This window comes from Manacus candei, unplaced genomic scaffold (assembly GCF_025592945.1).
Source record: "Manacus candei isolate 608988 ecotype Guabito, Panama unplaced genomic scaffold, ASM2559294v1 h1tg000057l, whole genome shotgun sequence".
NCBI classification, from domain to species: Eukaryota; Metazoa; Chordata; class Aves; order Passeriformes; family Pipridae; genus Manacus; species Manacus candei.
The window spans coordinates 1657988-1676655 of NW_026138105.1; the positions used below are offsets into that span (position 1 = coordinate 1657988).

An 18668-nucleotide genomic window follows, 5' to 3' on the forward strand; every position below is an offset into this window, starting at 1 on the left:
ACACAATTTGAAATTGCTTAATTTATTCCCATCACCACCACATTTGGGGGCATTTTCCTTCTCTACAAGTAACACAATAGAACTCCCTGTCACCTGGGCACAGCAGGCAGCTGATACCCAACTTCCCCACCCAGGGAAGCCTCTGGAGAGCCGACGCTCCCAGTTGAGTGCTGTGGAAATCACTTCCTACACCAACACCCAAAGGGGTAGCTGCCATCCTTACAAATGGAATTTTTGCTCACAACACATGCTACTAAAACTGGTTTCTATAGAGAGAAAGTTTTGCTGTATTATCTTCAGATTTTCAGGCACTTGCCTTTTCAGAGGAGCTTGGTAGATGTTTTCCCTGAGCACAGAGGAAAGTGAATGGTAAGTTCACACCTGCTATTTCTTTTCCATGTTTATAACCAAAATTAAAACTCCTCATCTGGCCTTCCATTAGCCATTACAACATTGAGCATAGACACTCAAGGTCAAGCATCAGTGTCTGCTTTAACTTTCAAAAATATCCCTTCAGTGTTCCAGTGAGGAAACCCCTCAGTTTTCACAGGGCTGAATGATCCAAGGGTCACACTGAGCACTAAGTCCACAGTAAAACACACAGTGTGGAGCTTCCAAGTCCACCAGAGATGTTCTTCCCCCACCACCCATTCTTTGTTTGACCTGACTCCTGCTGGGACAGGAATATTTGGCAGCAACACAGTACCTTGATTGAAGGTCTGCCATCCTGCAGCATCTCCTGTGGCACCCTGGTGATTCCAGAAAGCCAGGAACGCACAGAACTCTTCCCATTTCCCCCCAGTTAAAGCTGGTCTGGCTGCAGTTTCAAGCCACCAGATCTCCACACACAATTGCCTGTTAAACTGAGGAGACTTCCAGTCTCTATTTTCTGGTCTCCAAAGACATACTATGTGAAGATCAAATTATTTCTTCACTTGCTGTTAAAATAAGCACATAGAGTCTCTCCAGGACACATATTCTCTGGTACATTATCTTCACAACTGATTGTTACCACAACCTTTCTGACAGTTTTCACACTGTGCTTTGGACCACTTCTCACCTCACTAATTACTTATTTCTTTCAACTTCTTCTGAAATCTTGTTTTTCCTGAGCTCACCAAGTGTTCCTGATCATCATTTAAGCTCTCGAACTATATTTCTTCCTTCATTTTCAAAAACCTCTTTCTTTCAAGATCTCAGTTGTGAAACAAAAACCATCTTGCTTAATTGGTCTTCTCAAACTATTTTAGGTAAGGACAGCTTCCAAGCATTTCCAGTGCATCCAGAATCCATACAAGGAGATGCCCGGTGTAAGAAATACATACAGCATCAATAGTCACAGGTCATTACACATTTATAAAGGCATGATTTTTTGAGCTTGTAACACTACTTGGTGATGCAAGAACTACTCAAGGCAGTATTTCCTACGACCCTCCACTCACTCCCTGTGCTGGAACTAAATTGGTATCAATAAAAGCAGGGAAGCCTGTTCTGCACAGTGAGGGCGTGAGTGTGCAGTGCACCATGTGCCCCTCCATGTACCTTTACAGGGGCCAGGTGGGAGGCTCTACCTGCACTTTGAGGTGTAACTGAAACACTGGGACCAGATTGTGGTGCCTCATTGCAAGGAGCTTTAAGTGAGCAAGGCAGGAGGGACTTATTTACCTACCACATTGGCAAGCTCAAAGCACCAACTTCTACCCTCCCTTGAAGGGATCAAAGCCTACCCAGGTGAGCTGCAGGAAAACAGCAGCTCTCTCAAATGGATGCTTCTCCTTAAATGAAACCAAAGCTAAGAGCAACAAAATTAGAAAAACAGGTGTAAGCATAAGGCAAATGGAATCCCCGATGCACGTCTGTGCAAATAAAGAAGTAATTTTAAGAGTGCTGGGAAATACAACTACAAACACAATAGCAGATCTGTGCAAAGCAAAGGCAGCTCACCTTTAAAGTCCAATCAGTCTGTAAGAGTAAACTCACACCTACTGAACAGTGCTTGTAAGCCTGTTTTCAGATATATGAAACAGAGCTTTAACTGGCTGCAAAGAGTTGCCACCAGACTGTCACCAGCTTTTTGGAAGACAACTTGATTTAGCTAAATTCTGATCACCCTTTCTGGTCCCTTGTCCTTAGAGGCACCAAAAGCCAGCAGAACAGGATTTTTATCTTCTAGCACATTAATCAGAATTTTGTTGAAAAAATTTTAAAAGGAGCTTAAGTTTTGACAAGAAATGCTGTACTGCCCTTTCAGAACACATTACCAACATACATTTTAAAACATACAATCATAAAAGGATTCCAGACTGTGTGTGCTGTTATGTCTGCAACTACTATGAATCTTGAATCATCTACCAACCAGTCACTGAAAAACACCCTTTAAAAAGAACACTTTTGTCCTTAAAAATTCCTGATATTCAAATGCTATAAAAATTACATTCTTCCTATAAATCATGCAGGGTAAAATTAGTACTACCAGGGTGCATTACTCACTAACAACCCTAACATATCACACTGAAGAAAATAAAGGTTATTAACGTTATTGCGTTTTGCAGTACTTCCCTACTTTCCTAGGAAGAGAATGAATTCTCATCAAGTGACTAGAATTAAAGCCTACAAATAAAAATTAGTTAGTATTGGGTTACAATATCGCACCTGTTCTACACATCAGAAGTTACTGCTGACCTGAACTTCCATGCTGTATTTTGTGGGAATCTTGCATGCAATAAACACCTCATTTTCCACCTGCACCATCTACTCTGACTGCACTTCTTCCCTTCCCAAGCCCCAAAATCAGTTTAATACACAGGGCAGACTGAGTGCATAACAAGTATAACTGTCTGACATGCAGTTATTCTATCTGGAGGCACGCATACCTGCTCCCTTCATAATCACCCACAACAGGAGTTAACCCAGCTCTCAGCCTCCAACACCAGCTATTTTTAGGACAACATGCCCAGGCTCTGTAACACAACCACCCCTTCCACAAGGGCAGGAAGCCACAGGAGATTTTTGGAGGCATTTTCAGATCCTGCCCAGAGGCCTCTCCACACCCCTCCCCAGTAGCTTGTGCAAGAGCAAGGCCTGCTGTGCCCCATCAGCACTGCAGGGACTGCTCTGATCCCTGCTGTCCCCATCAGGCAGCTCCTCAGCACTGGAGGGACTGGTATGATCCCATGAGCAAGGCAGAGCACGAGGAGGGAAACACAGATCCACATTTAACTACAAAGCATTTATCCATGATAGAATCGACATATTTTAAAACTCGTCTCGATAAACTGCTTGTTCATAACATTTTTAACGTTGATTAAGTATGGAAATGTAGATTTTTGTACTTTGATTTCAGGTGACAGTATTTACTCGAGAAGACCCAGTACAGTTTTTATTCCCCATCCTTACAAGTTCTCTCCAACAAAAACAACTGCTTGTCACATCTGGATGTCCACCCAGGTGCATGTTTGGCATTTATAACTGTACATGAGATGGCTTTAATTAAATAAAACAAAATCCATGCTAAGAAGTGTGGAGTTGTACGTACCACCACCATGTTGAACTTCAGGTCAGAATTCAATGTGAGTGCATATTCCTAAATTAATCCAGCTTGCTCAAGTCCTGACAGAAGTGCCAGGAACAGGAGTGCACAAGCTCTATCAGAGTCTCTGGGTAGGTGTGAGCCCAGCTCTGCTCCCACAGCCTTCCTGCCTGTACCTCATGAAGCAGGCTCAGAAGAAGGCCACATCCCACACCCCCATTAGTGGGACTGACATCACACACACAGGGATTACACATTCAGCTGGAATTCTCCCAAGTCTAAGCCCAAATTACAAATGCTCAGCAACAGCTGAAGGAGACCAACATCAAAAGAGTTCTAAACAGTAAAAGACCATTTACACATCCAACCTAAGCAAAAGGAAAGAGGTGAGTTCCTTCCTGCACTGAGGGTGCAAAGGGAGAGGACATCCCACTTGTGCAGTTCCCCCAGAGGCAGTGGAAAAGGGTATGTGCAAGCAGCAGGGAATTTGAAATAACCAAACAGGAGGGAAGTTAGCACACAGACATTACTCCAGCAATGTTGAGCAACTGTAAATCTCTCCAAGTGCTCCGTTCCATTTAAAATTCAGCTTTTTTGATAAAGCAGAAACTAGGAAATCTCTAATTCAAGTTTTCCCACTTAGCTGTAGATCCAAGGATTAAAGTTATGAGAAATAATCACAGGACAGCATCACATTTTGACACAGTGTACTATCTGCATAGGAAATTTTAAGATGAAAAAGCAAGGTAGGAACACTCCCAGGTAAGAGAAAAGAGAATATATATATATATTATTAAGACAGACACTGAAATGTTTGAACTGTTTCATAAATTTGCACTAAAGCCTCTAAATAGTCTAAACATAAGGATATAAAAATGAACAATCAGGATTCCCAGACAGTAACAGCAATGTTACCACATACCTGCAGCATGGAAAGGATAAAAGAACCTGATCTTTTAGGATGTTAGTCCAACTTAATCCAGAATTCCAAACACTGAGAACAAGCATTTGTTAACTTCATCACTCATGCTGAAATATTACACCCAGTCATTTAGAAATTATGATTTCCACTTTTAAGAAGATCACTGTCCATCGCCAAAGCACAAGATTAAAACCAAGTCCATAAGGAATAAAAATACACATTTTCTACCAATGCTAACATTGCAAGAATGCACAGTTTTTGTTAGCAACACTTGTACAAGCACAAAACACCTGGCATCAGTTGCCTTAAGAAATGCACCAATATTAAATATGAAAAATCTGAACCTGTAGCAGCAGAAGGTTCTTGAGTTCTGACAGTAACAGAGGAACACTCAGTATCTTCTGCTTTTCCTTCCTGTAAACTGGCATCTGTCCCGAGTGCTGCACTTTGCGATGTGTTTCCAGGTGATCCTTGTTCACTGAAACTTTGGTCAGGTTCAACAGGAATTTCTAACTGGGCTGGAATAAGAAAAGGATTTCCACTGAGTAAAATGCACACAAAATCATACTGCAGAACACTGGGGAGGTGTTCATCACATTCCATGGAGAACGATACCCATCCACGCTCTGACTGCTCTTGCAGTCACACACAGCACAGCTCCTTGGAGCAACTCTACATTTACAGCTCTCAGAAACACACAGGCTAAGTAATTGTTTATAGCCCAAAATAGGACAGGTCTCCTCAAACCACTATCAGAGCTCCCCCAAAAGGGCACAAAAGGGAGTGCTCTCTCCCCTAAGTCTAAGAATAAAATATCCCATTTGATGCTTTTTGTGTTCAACAGAATTCAACTGTAAGAACTGTAAGTTCAGCATTTGGGCTGTTACTTCTTCAATCTGAAAGTGCTGAAACTTTGTAATTACCTCATTTTCACAAGCGTAACCTGCATTTCCTAAAAAAAAAACCAAAACCAAAAAAACCCAACCACAAAAAATCCAAAACCAAACCAACAAACAAAAACCCAAACCAAAACACCCCCCAAACAAAAACAGACAAAAACACACACACACAAAACCAAGCCAAACAAAAAAAAAACCAAAAAACAAACCAAACACCAAAAAACCCCAAATCAAAAAAAAAAAAAAACCCAAACCAACCAACCAAAAAAAACCCAACAAAAAAACCCACCCCCACAATCAAACCAAACTATTTCTTTGGAGAGTTCCACAGGTTGAAAAATATTCTTCTGCAAGGCCAGTTATCAGTTATCCTCCACTGGAAGAGCTCCCACCACCCAAGGGAAATGCCAGGGTTACTGATGGAGAGGGAATCAAAAGCAAAATGCAACCAGGACAGCACAGAGAGAGAAACTTTGCATGAGTTTTCCCTGCACTGCTGATGCAATCAGGTTTTAATTGCAGATACAGAGCCTGCAGGTTAAGCAAGTGAAAATACAGAGCTTATAAATAGATTACTACCTCACCACACAAATCCAGAGTACACCAGGAAGCCACTTACCCTTCTCAGACTCGTTTTGGTTACATACTGCATCTTTCCAGGGCTGAATTTCTGCAGAAGTTGTGACAAGATCCGTATTTAAAATCTCATGGCTAATACTGGACGAGAGTCTTGAAGATCGTCTCCTGATCTGGTCTCTCTCAGCATTATCTGAAAAGTTCTTGAATTTTTCCTGAGCTGGAACAGACATATTTAATGGTAACGTGCATTTACAGGATTACTAAATAGCCCACAAGCAAACTTAAGTTCTCCCCTCTCTGTGACAGTTTCAAAGTGTTTAAGGACTGAGGTTAACAGCAAAAGCTAAAAAGCCTGGATGATTAAGCCTCTGTAAAAGCTACAATTGTAACAGTTATAAATAAGAATAAAAATACAGCAAAAGCCTATCACAATGAGCTCTCAACTTTTTTCTTCTAGTAACAGAACTGAAGTACAAATACAACCAGTATCTGGTACAACACTGTTCTAAACAGCAGCTGTACCACAGACATAAGTAATAGCAGGAGTTAGATGAGAATTCAGATACACAAACAACTGTGACCCTAAGCTGAATAATGTACACACACTGAAATTTTAAGACTGTGCTCCTAAGGAAGGGAAAGAGCTTTCTTCAGATCTTCACCTCCTTGGTCCTGAGACTACTACAGAGAATATAATTTTCTTTCCTCATCACCACGCTCAAGCTCTTCAACCTCAACACACAACACACAAAGACAAAGCAGAAAGCTATTTGGCTGCAGTGACATGAATATTTATGTAGCAAAGTGCCTTTGCTAAACAACGTGGTAAATCCTGCATCTATTAAACAAGGAGTTTCTACAACTTTTAAGGCTTTTATAACCTTCTGTATATCAGAGGCAATATAATCACTGCCTCCCCTACATCTGTGAACTTCTTTATCAAGGCTCACAGTTGATGCCTCCTTTATCCAAACCCAACTTCCAAGATTTAGGAGGGAATTCCAGCATGATGATGCCACATATGAATGGTCAATATAAGAAAAACAGGTGTTGAATTTCAGTCAATGCATCTATCAGAGTTCAAGGTTAATATTACACACTTTTCCCCCTCCCCCATCCCTTAAGCTTGAAGACCTTTATATACATAAATAGTGTGAGAATTGAGTACCAGAAAACACTCACACAGGTTTTTTTCAATCCTGGGACGCTTTGCTGGAACATCACCTCCTTTAGGTATTTTCCGACGTCTTAACTCCAAAGTTATGGGCTGCAGTGTCTGGGAACTTGGCTCTGTTTAGATAGAGAAGAAAAATTGACTGAAGCTTTGATATGAATTGATATGAAGCTTCGAAACATTAACACAAATTCCAAAGCCTTACAACCTAAAATACTGGACCTCCATAAATACAGCTTCACCTCGTTTTCTGCCCACACAATAGCATTTAGTCCTACTGCAGGCATATAATACATAATATAGGCTTTATAATACATGAAAGTTACCTGCCTAAATGTAATCTCTGATGAAGCCACTGAGGCTCCAAACCTGACAAGTATGCTCTCAGCTGTCCTGAACAAAGAGAAGCTTAAATTTTTTTTAAAAGTTTCTAGAGATGTAGGCTGTGAAAGAGTAAGACATTTCTTATTCCTGTAGGTAAGGTTAGAAATGTTCTGACATATGGCCTAAACATTTAGCCTTAGCTACATACCTGTTGGAGGTGTTATTGGTGGCCTGCCACGCTTTCGTTTAGTTTCTTTTGTGTTCTCCTGTGGACTCTTTACATTGTCGTTCTCAGGCTTCTTCTCAATTTGTGTATCTACTGAATATTCCATATCATTCTCTGATATATTCTCTTTATCTTCTTTTCCATTCTTAGATATATTCTTTTCTGAGACCTTGCCTTTTTCCGAGATGACTATAAATTTTCCCTCTTTATCAGGTTGTTTAACTCGTTTCTCAGTCTTTAATGTCTTTTCATCTTCGTCTTTCTTTGTGTTACCTGCTGCTTTCCTCTGCTCTTTAAATTTCTCCCGGTTTTCAGGAGATGACGGAATTTCATTACCTCTTTCCTTAGGCTTTGCATCACCCACAATATTCTAGACAAAGAGAATGACATAAGAAAATCAACTTATTGCAGTCTGAAGTCACCCCTTGCCTTTGTATTGAGCAGTCCTGCATCCCTGTCCCGTTTTTCAAAGGATAAAAGTACATGTTCTACTGCAATCCCCAGTTACAACTCAGAGCCACGTGAGCTGGTGAAATGCCAACAGGACAAAGCAAGAGCACAGTGCAACACATCCCTTCTGCACGATTCAGGGGCAGAAGAGACTTGCTGTTACTTTGTTCTTGGGTGCAGGTTGAGTCCCTACCAGCTTGTGCAGTACTGTTTGAATTCTACTTGGGACACTGCAGAAGGAGTGGGGAGTCTGGAGCACAGAAAAGGGCAAACAGCTCAATCACTTGGAGGTGCAAACTGCTTTCCTTTCACAGAAGAGTCTCACTCAAAACAGACCTGCAGTTAGATTGCTAAAAAACTGTTGCTAAAATTGCTAGGCAGAGTCATGTAAAGCAACTGCAATCACCAAAGTCATCAGGAACCATGTGATGTTAGAATTCACACATTTAAACTTAAACCCAAAATTTGGAATTTTTTTTGTGATCTGTGTTCATCATGAGAGGACATGAAAATCCTTAAGAGTCCCTGGCCAGCACGCTACTGATGCAACATTCAACTGCCACCTCATTTCCTCAGAGCTCTTATTAGATAACACTGGACCAGGAAGAACACCCTGTACCAACAGCTCCTTCATGTCCTTTCCTTTTGTGATGAGGCTTCCTATTAACATCACTGGGAATGGGGGAGGATGATATACACTGATTTTGGTTTTTTTCCCCTTCCTTCTGGCTGTCCCAGATGAACATAAACCTTCTAGCTTTGCACCTGGATTAATAATTTCTATTTGGTCATGTGCCAACACTGCCTTTAGTTCAACCACCTTCTCTCTTCCTGTTGCCTAATAACTTGAAGCATTAAGGAGCAACCATGCTCCTTTCCAGACAGTTCTGCAGGGCACAAGAAGCTTCAGCTTGGAACCGGGATCAGGGGATAGCAAAGGCTAAATACCTCAACACTTCTTTGGGGAAAGAAAGCGAGACAGCTGATTTGAGCTATAAAAAATTCAGAGAATACACTTAAAACTCACTATCTCCTTGTACTGCACTACATCTTGCATCTTCCCACCCCAATCTTCCTGTCTGTACGTGGCTTACATGAAGTTATACCTTTACAGGTATTTTCAGACCATAGCCCTAAGAAATAATATTGATGCAATAAAACAGTGAACATGCAACCTGCTTCACCCTCTATATTATTTCAACCATACTTGGGATAGACTTGATTAAAAACAAAAATAAATTACTGTTCAAAAGTGTGAAATCAAACTGCCATGTATTTCATGAAAACAACTAGGCAAATGGGAAGAAAGCCTTTCACCTTTTTTAGATGTCTGAGCATCCCCTTTACCAGACATCACAATAATCTGTCTTCTGTAAACTCCTTAAGTGCCACAGCTATGGGAGAAGCTTCATTATTAAAAAAAAACAACCAACCAAAACCAACTCAAAAAACAACCCTCAGGCACTATGTTTCAGCACTTGTGCTGCTCACAGAACCAGCTGATTTGAATCAAGTCTGTGCTACTGGAACTCTCATAAGCCATCTTAGTCAAAATATTCTCAGGAAACTGAATCATGAATACAGTATGTCTGAATCACCTCCTGATGTCACTGATCTCTCAAAAGCTGCATGTCTTTGCAAAGGCACATTCCCACTGTTTCAGGTCATTAGCATTTTACTATCACTGCTCAGTATAGCCTGTTACACCCTCTACACTCTCATTAAAGAAATTCTGATCAGCTTACGTTGCTCCCTTCAGCAATCAGGTGGGTTTGGAGCCTCTTTTTTCCCTTAACAACTACTAAGATATGAGCCATGTGTGCCTTCGTGGCTCCAGCCTCTCCTCCTGAAGAACAGAGCCAGACACCTTCCCCTCCATGTCCAACACGCTGCTGTACCTGAATCTACACTCACCTAACTCACACTTGGATCCAAATCCTGAGCTCTCCAGTGGCTCAAGGATTTTTTTTTTAAACTTTACTTCTGGTTGTGTAAACAGAGCTCACTAGGAAACTCTCACTTTATACTGCTTTATGCTAAAGGACAGAAAAAATGTTCTAGCATAACTTAAAGAGATTCTCTTAGACTGAGAAATCGGGTCAATGGTTAAAAGGAGAAAAAAACCCAACCCTTCAGCTCCTTTCAAAAACTTTCCAGAGTTATGCAGAAACATGAAACTCCCTGAAGGAGACACAAAATATTTTGGCTTTCTTATATGCAGAATCTTTCTTCAGATTGTTCAACTTCATCTATTCAGTGCTAAATATGGTGGAAACATTTCTCATGGCAATGAAGATTATGCAGGTAGCTCCCTTGTGAGTATTAGTCAACCTTCAACTAGGCACCAAAATAACCATTTAAAAGCTACTAAGGGCACTTTGTGGCAAATCTGAAATAGTTTTCCCTCTCAGCCTAGCAGATACAGAAATCTGGAGACCTCCAAGGAATGGTACACTTCCTCACAACAGTAACAGACTCAAATTGTATTGCTGATAATTCACTCCTGGAATCTGTATTTAACACTTGTGCTGGGGAGACAGAGTCGATTCCTTTGCTCAAACAAGTTTCAGAAAACTAAAAGCAGAGGGCATGACAAAAAACCACAGGTTACAGCTGATGAAAGATCTACAGCTTTTAAACCCTCCCTGTAATGAAAATTATTCTGAAACAGGTACTTAGGAAGCTTTGACCAAGTTACTCAAGACTAGAACTTGTCAGCCTTTCCTACAGAGTGCTCACACATGAAAATCAATGTACAAAGCAGTATTTCTTCCTTCTCACAAGCAGGACAAATTTTTTTTTTTTTTTACTACTACTTTCCATCATGAGCTGAAGGCTGAACCCACCACTGAGCAGGTGAAGGTTGGTAGAACAGCCAAACCGCAGAAGTAGAACAAGGAATAGTTAAAAAAGCTTATTTTGTCAAAGTTGTGAGGTGAAAGATTAATAGCCATGTTCCTTAAAAGCCTCAGGACAATTAAGTAGTTACTTTGGGAAAGAACAGTTTCTGCCCCCTCCACAGTTTTCATCCCTTTATTTTTAAGGCATACATAAACTAATCTCAATGACTTCTTTAGTTCAAGAGGTGCACTTAAAGAACCTGAACCCAAGAGCTTTGGAAATCACACCACAAAGATTCACATAACCTCTTCATTTTAAGACACTTCATTTCAGACATATGGTGTTTTACCAATAAGGGTGTTTCATTCATTTCATGTTTTATAATTCATCAAATCCAGCCACCTGAACTGTTCATCTTTGAATACACTAGCAGCACAGGCACAATACCTACCTGATCTTTGGAAAAAGCTTTGACATGAATGTTCTTGACTGTCTGAACTACACCATCATAAAACTTCACAGTGTAAGTACCTAAAATTTGAAAATAAAGCATGAGTTCAAAGATCAGAAGTTAACAGAGCATTTCCTACCAGCTCCAATACTCCAGCTGAATACTTAGTTCTAGACAAAAGGTGCTTTATCTACATCATTAGAACCCTCAACAGCAGAGCTCCCATCACAGGCCAAGTAAGGGAGACTCAGCAAAGTCACCCAAAGTAACTCTGGTCAGAATAAAGGTGAATGTCTAATCTTTAGAGAGCTGCTCCTTAGATGCACTTTACTCAAAAAATTCCAAAATTTTCTTGGTGGAATATTCTGATACATAATTACACAGCCTTTTTCTCCTTGATCTTACAATACAGTCAACCTAAAGTAAGCCCAGCACTAGAAAAAGTCCTCCATGGTTCCCTTCCACATCGCCTCTGGTTTTTAAAGGGCTTTTGCAGCTCTGACACTAGTTTTATTGCAATTTCATGCATCTCTTGACAACAAACTTAAGGAATAATTTTTCTCAAATATATACTTAAAAAAATTACTGCCTGGATATCCCAGCAGAAAGGTTTTATCTCACGGACAGGATAAGAGGCTGAAAAAGTTGATGGCAGACGAATACATGATTGAAAATACAATTTCCCACAGTTGTCTTCTGTCTGCTGTACTACCTTTCCACCTAAGCAAAGAGGTCCCAACACAATTAGAAATACATTACTAACAACCATCACAAAACCAGAAACAAGTCCTTACCATCTTTGTTTACAGAAGTAACTTTGGCCGGATAGAAGCGACAGTCAGACCAGCACGCCAACACCTGGTCATTGATGTGAAACCCCTGCAAGACAGGAGTCAAAAGTGTCTTCATCTGAGAATTACTGAAACATATAACTTCATTAAAACATTACAATTATCAGCCTTCCAATATTTAAAAGAAACTGCACATTAAACTGCTACATACTCAAATGTCCTGTAAGTTCTACTTACTGCACAACCTTCCTCCTCATGCAATCCTTCTTTTCTTAACTGTATTTTCTCTAAGGGACGCAAATAAGGACTGTCCCAGCAAAACCATTCATCATATCTATGGTTCCAGCGTTTGAAATGGATAAGTACTTTTCCCTCTTCATAATCAATTTCTTCAATGTGAGCTGGATACCTGGTCAAAGGTAGATTAAAATACTTTAATTAAGAGTAAGGTAAGCTGTGTCAGACACTTCATACAAATAGAGCTTGGTTTAGCTTCTCCAGTCTTATTATTAATTTGATGTGTCAATTGCATAAGCAATAAAGACGCTACAGAATGACTGAACAAAGCACAGAACAAACCCCAAAACTGAACAGCAAAGGCAAACGTTGGTTGCAGCAAAAGGAGACAACTAAGGAGTTCTTAGTCTGGGGTGGAAAAAGAAATGTAACTAGAGATCCAAAAGTCAGAAAAACATTCCCTACATCTAGATATTTCACATTTTACAAAACCAATAGCTTTAGCTCATTCTTATCAAGAATAACACCTGGGGGTCAATGCACTCACTTCTCCCAGATATCCATCAACAGGCATCATGAATCATCTTCCCAGTGCAACAAACAGCAAAAGCCCAGCAGGCACACTAAACCTAATCTAAGTTTTAAATTCTCAAAGTTAAATTTCATCTGCAAAGTCCTGGGATTTTAAATATAAATCTCTCAGAAGCAGAGAAAACTGAGATGAGTCAAATTCAAATGTTTCTGATCAGGAAGACTTTGTAAACTCTGTATTTCTTCAAATTGCATTGGTAATTTGTAACTTCAAGTATTTCGGAATCACAGCATATTTCACTACCCCAACTGAAGGTAACATCCCAAGTACCAATGTTTTCCTCTCCACAATAACACCAGGAGGAAATTTCCACTTGTTGGTGTTTTCAATATTTTGAAAGAAAGGCATGGCTTCAGTGAACTGTGAACAAAGGGCTGAAGACAAAACCTAAATCCACAAGTATTCTTTACCTGGTAAACCACACTTAGAAGATATTACAAGTGGTAGAAAGAAGTGGCATCTCAAAAGGAGACTGATACTACACAATAAAGCCCAGACACTTCAGAATTAAGACTTAAATGCAACGCAGGCTATCATTTTACAACCCTACCTACACACAGGAAAAGCAAAGCTACCCACAACTGAAATCCTCCAGCAGATGTGAGACACATCCAGTCATGATTTGTTTAGAAAGAGATACAAATAAGCCACACTAGACACTTACACTGCAACCACAGACTAAGGCCCCGCTTAACGCTCAGTGCCACATGCCTCAAACCATGCCATTAGTTCATCCCAGGGTATTGCCAAAACACATGCAGCAAAGGCTGTGGAGGAGAGGAAGTCCAATGGAAGATACTCATGGCAGAGACATCTCTAACTCACTACTGGGTTCCTAGAAAAGAAGCAACTTCCTTCATGTGACAATCAAGGTGTTTCATATTTAGGTGACCTCAAGCACTGCCCTGCACAAGTTCATGAGGGGGCAATAGTCAGAGTCACAAAGTAGTTCTACTAAACATAGGTTGTTTTTGAATATCACTAAGTACAGGTAATGACAAAAATCAGTATCCCATTCCCTACAATTTGAGTGCAGCAAAACCAGGTAGGAAATCTCAGGTCCTCTCAATAAGAGAGTAGCCATCGGGACTTGTCTAGTTCTCAAAGATGAAGAGGGAAGTTGGTAGAAGTGACAGAGTACTGACTCAGTATCAAGATAACCCCTTTCATGCAAATAACTATCTCTGGTAAACACAATTCACTGTCTCCCACTGAGGAGAGACAAGCCCAAGTGACAAGAGACTGTTCCCCACTTCATATGCGGTAAAAAGGAGAACCTTCTCCTCAAGAACCATCATCCCAGAACCACACACCAGTGCCATCTGCACTTATCCCACCTCACCTTCTGAAGACTCCCTGATGGGTGTCCAGACCATCAAGATAAACATATCTGACAGTGAGACCAAATTTCAGCTTGGTTGAGTTAGTGTGGTTGAACTAGAGCTGCAAAGCCTCAACAAATCTTCTCTTTCTGAAGCAATGAACACCATCTAATGTCTGTTCAGTGCTCTCGATTGGAATAGTAACCTGCTAGAACCTGTGCTAGATCTGTCCATGAACTCTGACAGCCCCCTCCCCAATACTACCTTCCTTTCAGATGACAGCACTGTCAGCTTCAAAACAAAGCAGAAAGGTTCACAGGTTCCCAACAGCCCTGAGCACCACACACTGACAGCACAAGCTTCCTTCCTCCCACACCTGCACCCCTTCACAGCACTGAGCAAGCACACCGTGTCAGGAGGCACAAGTGTTCCCTCATCTCTACAGAAGAGTAACAGAGCACATCCATACACATCCTCCAAAAGGCCTGTGAACATGTCAAGGGGTAGAGGTAACTTAAATTCAGGCCTGTTTATCAAAAACAACATACTCTGGGAGGACACTCAGAGTGAAAGGCCAATAGCTGAAGCCTGGCTAAGGCCTAAAAGAGAGTACAAGCCATGTGTCCAGGGCGGCCCAATACATCCTCCCCCAAATCACAAAGGAAGCATTCAGCTGACTCAATGGGTATTCAAGGCAGCTAACTGATCCCGGGTAAGAAATCCCCAACTGGTACTGATTTGAATATTTATCTAAAACACTGTGAAAAACAAGCTGAAATCAGAGACAACTTCTTGCAATTTACTGGGAGGGCAAAACAAGCAGTTTTCCAGTTCAATTTGTAAGGATTGGTGAGCTCTACCTTTCAAGGCCTTAGGAACTGGCTAAACAGTAAGGGAAAACCTTTTAAGATGCCCAAATTGCTGGCATTAGCTTTGTAAGAACCCAAGTGACAATCAAAAACTCAAAGAGCGTAACTCTCAAGAGATCACAGTCAACAATGACTGGCCACTTCAGACCACGGCTGTCAAAGCACAGCAAACAGTATGAAAATGCATTTATGGCAGACACAAATGTAAAACTACCCTCTTCTGGGAAGAGGTAGATATCTGGAAATTCCCTGGACCAGTTTATCTCCATTCTTCCTTTCCTACACACCAAAACAGAATTGCTATTAACTCCCACTCCCTTGGAGCTGGGAAGTGACAAGTTTAGTGCAGTCAAAGCAATGCAGAGAGGAAAGGAAGAACCAGTACTGCGAAGGACAACAGTCATGGGGGTTCATCATTTCAAGTACTGAGACCAATTCTGACAGCATGAACAATTAAACTCATGGGACTGACAATCTAAATCTTAACAGGGTACACCACACTCTCACAATACTAATCTGGTTTCAACACTCAAGAGCCCTAACCAGAATCAAAAATCTCTTCACATCCATTTTACTCAGACAACAGACAGAAAAACTTGGGAGGTGTCATTAGAATAAGGTAACACAAGAGATGCCATTATTTGCCTGGTACAGGTAACCAGTGCAGTTGTCTTCTTAGTAAGAGAGGATGCAGCCAGTCAGCACTGAAGAGTTTAAATGATCCCATGTAAAAGGTTTCAGGAAATCAATTCAGCCAGGACAGCGTGTCCATGTCCATCACTACAGCAACCCCCTCTGGGATCTGTCCATGCAGGACTGTCCTACTGGAGCAGTCCCACTCCTCCACCCTCTTAACTCCAGCACTATGTACTAGGAGACCTTTCAGCATGCACAGGGGCACCTCCATATGGCCAGAGCTCTCCTCCTTTAGCACCTCGAGGTCAACAGACACTGTCACGAGTCTTTCATGACAACTTTGATGCATCAACCCAAGCCCTAAGAACTAAGCCAAGCATCAAAAGTACTCACTGTACTCCCTGGAGTTTGAGTATAGGAGGTGACAGGTAACTGCACCAGGGAGTGAAGTGCACTTCCAATATGCTGCAATTCCAAATACAGCACAGCAACCTCCAATATGAGCTCTACAGCCACAACACTCACTTTGCACTCTGGCAAGGAGCAGACCCCACACTGACTACTCTGCTGGCACACACGCAATCTGCTCTTCTTCAGTAGGGTTGGCATCACATCCAAACACCCTCGAAGTCCTAGCAATTCAGGGCACAAGTCACTGCCATGAAAGGGAGGTACATCGGGCTCTGAAATGAAGTACTTCCCAAAGCACCACTGCCATTTGAGCAGCAGTGGTGGCCCATGAACTGACGGATGTGTTTGGTACTGAGCACAGAAATCAAAGCCCTCTGACCAAGCAGGAGAATTAAACCTCCAAAGGTCTAGCACTGGGAAAAGTAAGTGTCAGCAAACAAAGTTCTGTAACCACGCCATGGGGTGGATGTGGTCACACAGGGGCAGGTGAACACGGCAGGGGAAAGAGCAGTCTGCTGTCCTCTACAAATCCACACCAAGGAGTTGTGTCAGCCTGACACCACTGATATTTTTGCTCAGAGAAAATAAGCCCCCAGCTTTTACAAATTACAGTTCAGAAACCCTGGAAACAGAAATACACACAACCCAGGTTTCATAGCTTAGCAAGCAAATGAAAGCTTTCACAACTGGAGAGTTCACAACTAAGCTGTAACATCAGAGCTGCAAAGCACTGTGTGTAAGACAAGCCATTTAAAATCAAATGTTTCCAAACCCCAAAGAACGTGGTTTGGTTTTGGACATTCAGCATATCCAAAATTCAAATTTAGGCCAAGGGTTATGTGGAAAGTACAGCAAGTTGTTGAATTCCCCCCCCAAAGTTTTCCCATGCAAGAGCTGTGTACACCCATACTCAGACAGTGGCTGTGCAAACATGTCAGAAGGATAACAGTCACGGACACAAGTTATTAGCCTTCCTCAAACACCAGCTATACCAAACTGCATCTTTAATAAGCCTACAGCAGAGACAGGCTAAGAGATCTCATTTTTGTAGGCCTGACTGCTTGTTTTTTGCTGTATAAACAAAATTCAAGAATACCAAAGATGCAGGTAGATTCAGATCAGTGCTTACCTATGCAACTCTGGGTTACACAGGTAAGCCAAATTAACATGTAAATATGATTTAGTGTTCATACTCATGTTCTTTATGGAAGGAGCTACGTTTACTCATTTTCACAATGCCAATCCCCCTTACCTGTAAAATAGAGAAATACTCTGCATGCAACCAGAATATTTTGGAACAAATTCCCTATGCCTAAGGCAGTGCTCCATCCTTCTGAGATGTCCACATGGTTTTCAACACTGGCTTTGCACACTTAGCCTATTGGCAGGTCCCAGAGCCTTAAGTACAGTCATGTCTCACATGGACTCCTCAATAAAGGTCAACTATAACTGATTTCTGGGAAGACAAGTTATCTACAGGAGCTAAAGCCAAATTATTTCTTGTAGGAGGTCTTTTGACTCTAACAATTTTCATTGCATGCCTCATTCACCGAGAATTATTAAATGCCAAGTTTTGAGCTGACTACCAGAAATGGACAGTTACAAAGTTCAAAGTCAGCCCAAGTAGCTTTTAGGTCCTTTTCCATCTTCCTACTGTGGTGGTTAGTCAAGGTTTTTCCTCACAGATGAGGATTGCAAGACAGGTTCCAGAGCAGACTTTGTTAGAGTAGAATATGTTTCCCCACCACCCACCCTCACAGGAGCACAGGTCACTACATTCAATCAGACTTTAAAGCCTATGAATTCACAACAGCACTGGGAAAGGAAGCAGTGAGGAACTGCCTTGGGTATTTTTACTGCAAAGAATGTATTCTTCTATAACATCTGCTCTGCAGTCTGTGTACAGCACAGAACTTGAAGGGTGAATTCAGGAGAAGGAGAGTGTGAAGTCCAACTAGATTTTGGAGCAGCCCTATTCCCAGACACAGCACCAGACACTTCTCAAGGGCCAGCACAACACAGCAACATCTATCGCCCATTTCAACCACTGGTATATAAACTTTTATAAATTAACTACTTTCCTACAAACCAATGACTAGGACTCTAAATATCGTACCAATACAAAATGTTTAGATATTAAAGACTTAAAGTTAATATAATATGAATGGTTTTAAAAAAATACCAGTTTTTTAATCTGTCACGGGCTTCCAACTGGGCTCCCACCTCAAAGTTGATCCCTCTTCTATTCGGAGGATGTTTTGTCATTTTGTAATATCAACACTGCTGATTTTATTCCCCTGAAAAATGCAATTAAATATCAATCACTAATCAAGACATATACAAAATAAGCTTATGCACTATAATCCCCAGAAGCTAGATGTTAAGGGACTGCTGTAATTTTGGTTTGCAGAAAGT

At 41.2% G+C, this 18668-nt stretch overlaps 1 protein-coding gene across 13 annotated transcripts in view; it reads right to left on the reverse strand.

Moving 5' to 3' along the window:
- Positions 1-18668, reverse strand: part of PHF20 (PHD finger protein 20) — a 67800-nt gene that overhangs the window by 34199 nt on the left and 14933 nt on the right. For 8 of the 13 annotated variants that reach the window (XM_051803303.1, XM_051803297.1, XM_051803296.1 and 5 more), the window contains 7 exons: positions 12424-12595; positions 12190-12274; positions 11396-11475; positions 7636-8023; positions 7112-7219; positions 5970-6146; positions 4796-4969 (listed from right to left, as the gene is read on the reverse strand). In XM_051803303.1, coding sequence (XP_051659263.1) covers positions 4796-4969; positions 5970-6146; positions 7112-7219; positions 7636-8023; positions 11396-11475; positions 12190-12274; positions 12424-12595 — 1184 coding nt within the window. Of the gene's footprint in view, positions 1-4795; positions 4970-5969; positions 6147-7111; positions 7220-7635; positions 8024-11395; positions 11476-12189; positions 12275-12423; positions 12596-18435; positions 18551-18668 lie in introns of all 13 variants that reach the window. The other 5 variants (XM_051803306.1, XM_051803301.1, XM_051803304.1 and 2 more) reach the window with 2 other exon arrangements.